Source organism: Melospiza melodia, unplaced genomic scaffold (genome assembly GCF_035770615.1).
Source record: "Melospiza melodia melodia isolate bMelMel2 unplaced genomic scaffold, bMelMel2.pri scaffold_35, whole genome shotgun sequence".
In the NCBI taxonomy this organism is placed as follows: Eukaryota; Metazoa; Chordata; class Aves; order Passeriformes; family Passerellidae; genus Melospiza; species Melospiza melodia.
In genome coordinates, this window is record NW_026948670.1 from 541812 (window position 1) to 544342 (window position 2531).

Consider the following 2531-nt stretch of genomic DNA (forward strand, 5'->3'; position numbering starts at 1 on the left):
GAAGAGTCACTGTCCCTCTCCAGTGGGACTTAGTGGCATGGTCTGGGTGACAAGGCAGTATTAGGGCATTGGTTGGACTTGATGATCCCAAAGGTCTTTTCCAGCCTATTTGATTCTCTCATTCTGTGATGACTGGGACACTCTGGGGCCATTGTGACACTGCAGGGCCTTGCGGAACTAAGAGGACCTGGTGACACCATGCAGCCCCACAGAACCAGGGGTCCACTGTGGTGCACTGGGGCCAAATGGACCCAGGGAGTGCACCGTGACACTCTGGGTCCTCGTGGAACCACAGGGGCCATTGTGACATTGCAGGGCTTTGTGTAACCAAGGAGTTTCACCATTTTTGCACTGCAAAACCAAGGACACCATTGGGAGACTCCAGGGCTCAGTGGAACAAAGGGGCCGTTCTGACACTGCAGGGCCTCATGGAACCATGGGGACATTGTGACCCTGCAGGATCCTGTGTAACCAAGGGGCCACTGTGACACGATGAGGCCTCAAGGAGGCCACTGTGTGGCCTCATGGAAACAAGGAGTCCATTGTGATATTGAGGGGACTTGAGGAACCACAGAGACCATGGTGACAGTGTGGGACCTCATGTAACCATGGGGCCATTGTGACACTCTGGGGCCCCATGGAACCAAGGGGCCACTGTGAAACTGCAGCACCAACGAGAACACTGTGACACTCTGAAGCCCCATGGTAGCAAGGAGTCCATTGTCACATTTTGGGGCCCCATGGAACCAAGGAGACCAGTGTGACAGTGCAGGGCCTGGTGTAACCAAGAGGCCATTGTGACATTGAGGGGCCCCATGGAAACAAGGACATTTTTGCAAATGACACCAAGCTGGGTGAGTGTTGATCTGCTGGAGCATAAGAGAGCTCTGCACAGGGCCCTGGACAGGCTGAATCCAGGGAACAAATCCAACAAGGTGAGATTGAACAAATCCAAGTGCCAGGCCCTGATATTTGGCTCCAGTGCTACAGGCTGGAGACAGAGTTCCAGGACAGCAGCCAGGCAAAAAGGAACCTGCGGGGATTGAGGGACAGCAGGCTAGACATGAGACAGCAGTGTGCCCAGGTGGCCAAGGAGGCCAATGGCTCCTGGCCTGGATCAGGAATAGTGCGGCCAGCGGGAGCAAAGCTGCTGCGCCAGCACTGATCTGCCCCCAGCTCTGCACACAGACATTGCTGCTGCAGCTCCAGAGAAGGCAACAAAAGGGCATCTCTGCAGAAAACTCTGCTGGACATCCTTTAGTTCATTTAAAGCCACTGAGATTGCAGCCCCTCATTGACACAGTCTGTGGCCACAGGGAAGGTGGAGAGAAACAAAATGAGAAATGGCACAAACAATGACATTTTTTTGTGGACAATATGAAAAAAGTAAAACAAAGGAAAGAACCTCCAAAATGAAACCAACACAAAGTATCAAAAATGACTTTTATTACAAATGATTAGCAAAAACTGGCCAGAAGTTTAATTTTTTTGAAAGGATCCAGTCATCAGTCTGCACACTGCAGCCTTGAGCTCCTGATTCCTCATGCTGTAAATAAGGGGATTCAGGGCTGGAGGCACTACCGAGTACAGAACTGACAGGGCCAGATCCAGGGATGGGGAGGACATGGAGGGGGGCTTCAGGTAAGCAAATATGGCAGTGCAAAAGAACAGAGAGACCACAGCCAGGTGAGGGAGGCAGGTGGAAAAGGCTTTGTGCCGTCCCTGCTCAGAGGGGATCCTCAGCACAGCTCTGAAGATCTGCACATAGGAGAAAACAATGAACACAAAACAACCAAAACCGAAACAGATGGAAAACACAAGGAGCCCCAGTTCCCTGAGGTGGGATTTGGAGCAGGCGAGCTTGAGGATCTGGGGGATTTCACAGAAGAACTGGTCCAGGGCATTGCCATGGCACAGGGGCAGGGAAAATGTATTGGCCGTGTGCAACAGTGAATAGAGAAAGCCACTGGCCCAGGCAGCTGCTGCCATGTGGGCACAAGCTCTGCTGTCCAGGAGGGTCTCATACTGCAGGGGTTTGCAGATGGACACGTAGCGGTCGTAGCACATGATGGTCAGGAGGAAATAATCTGTTATACCACAGAACACAAAAAAGAAGACCTGTGCAGCACATCCTGTGTAGGAGATGTCCCTGGTGTCCCAGAGTGAATTGTGCATGGCTTTGGGGACAGTGGTGCAGATGGAGCCCAGGTCACTGAGGGCCAGGTTGAGCAGGAAGAAGAACATGGGTGTGTGCAGGTGGTGGCCGCAGGCTACGGCGCTGATGATGAGGCCGTTTCCCAGGAGGGCAGCCAGGGAGATGCCCAGCAAGAGGAAGAAGTGCAGGAGCTGCAGCTGCCACGTGTCTGCCAATGCCAGCAGGAGGAAGTGGCTGATGGAGCTGCTGTTGGACATTTGCGCTGCCTTGGCATGGGGATCTGTAAGAAAAGTAATCATGGAATAGTTGGGTTTGGGGAGCACTTTAAATATCCCAACACAGCCTGGGGGCACTTTTCCCCCACTGCCTGCCCAGG

At 53.0% G+C, this 2531-nt stretch overlaps 1 protein-coding gene across 1 annotated transcript; it reads right to left on the reverse strand.

The window, feature by feature from the left end:
• Positions 1-984: 984 nt before the first annotated feature.
• LOC134434347 (olfactory receptor 14J1-like) lies at positions 985-2211 on the reverse strand (the record flags this gene model as incomplete). Its single annotated transcript, XM_063183016.1, has 2 exons — positions 985-1033; positions 1517-2211. Coding segments are annotated over 2 exons (744 nt in total), but the record flags the coding sequence as incomplete, so codon positions are not given.
• Positions 2212-2531: the final 320 nt, after the last annotated feature.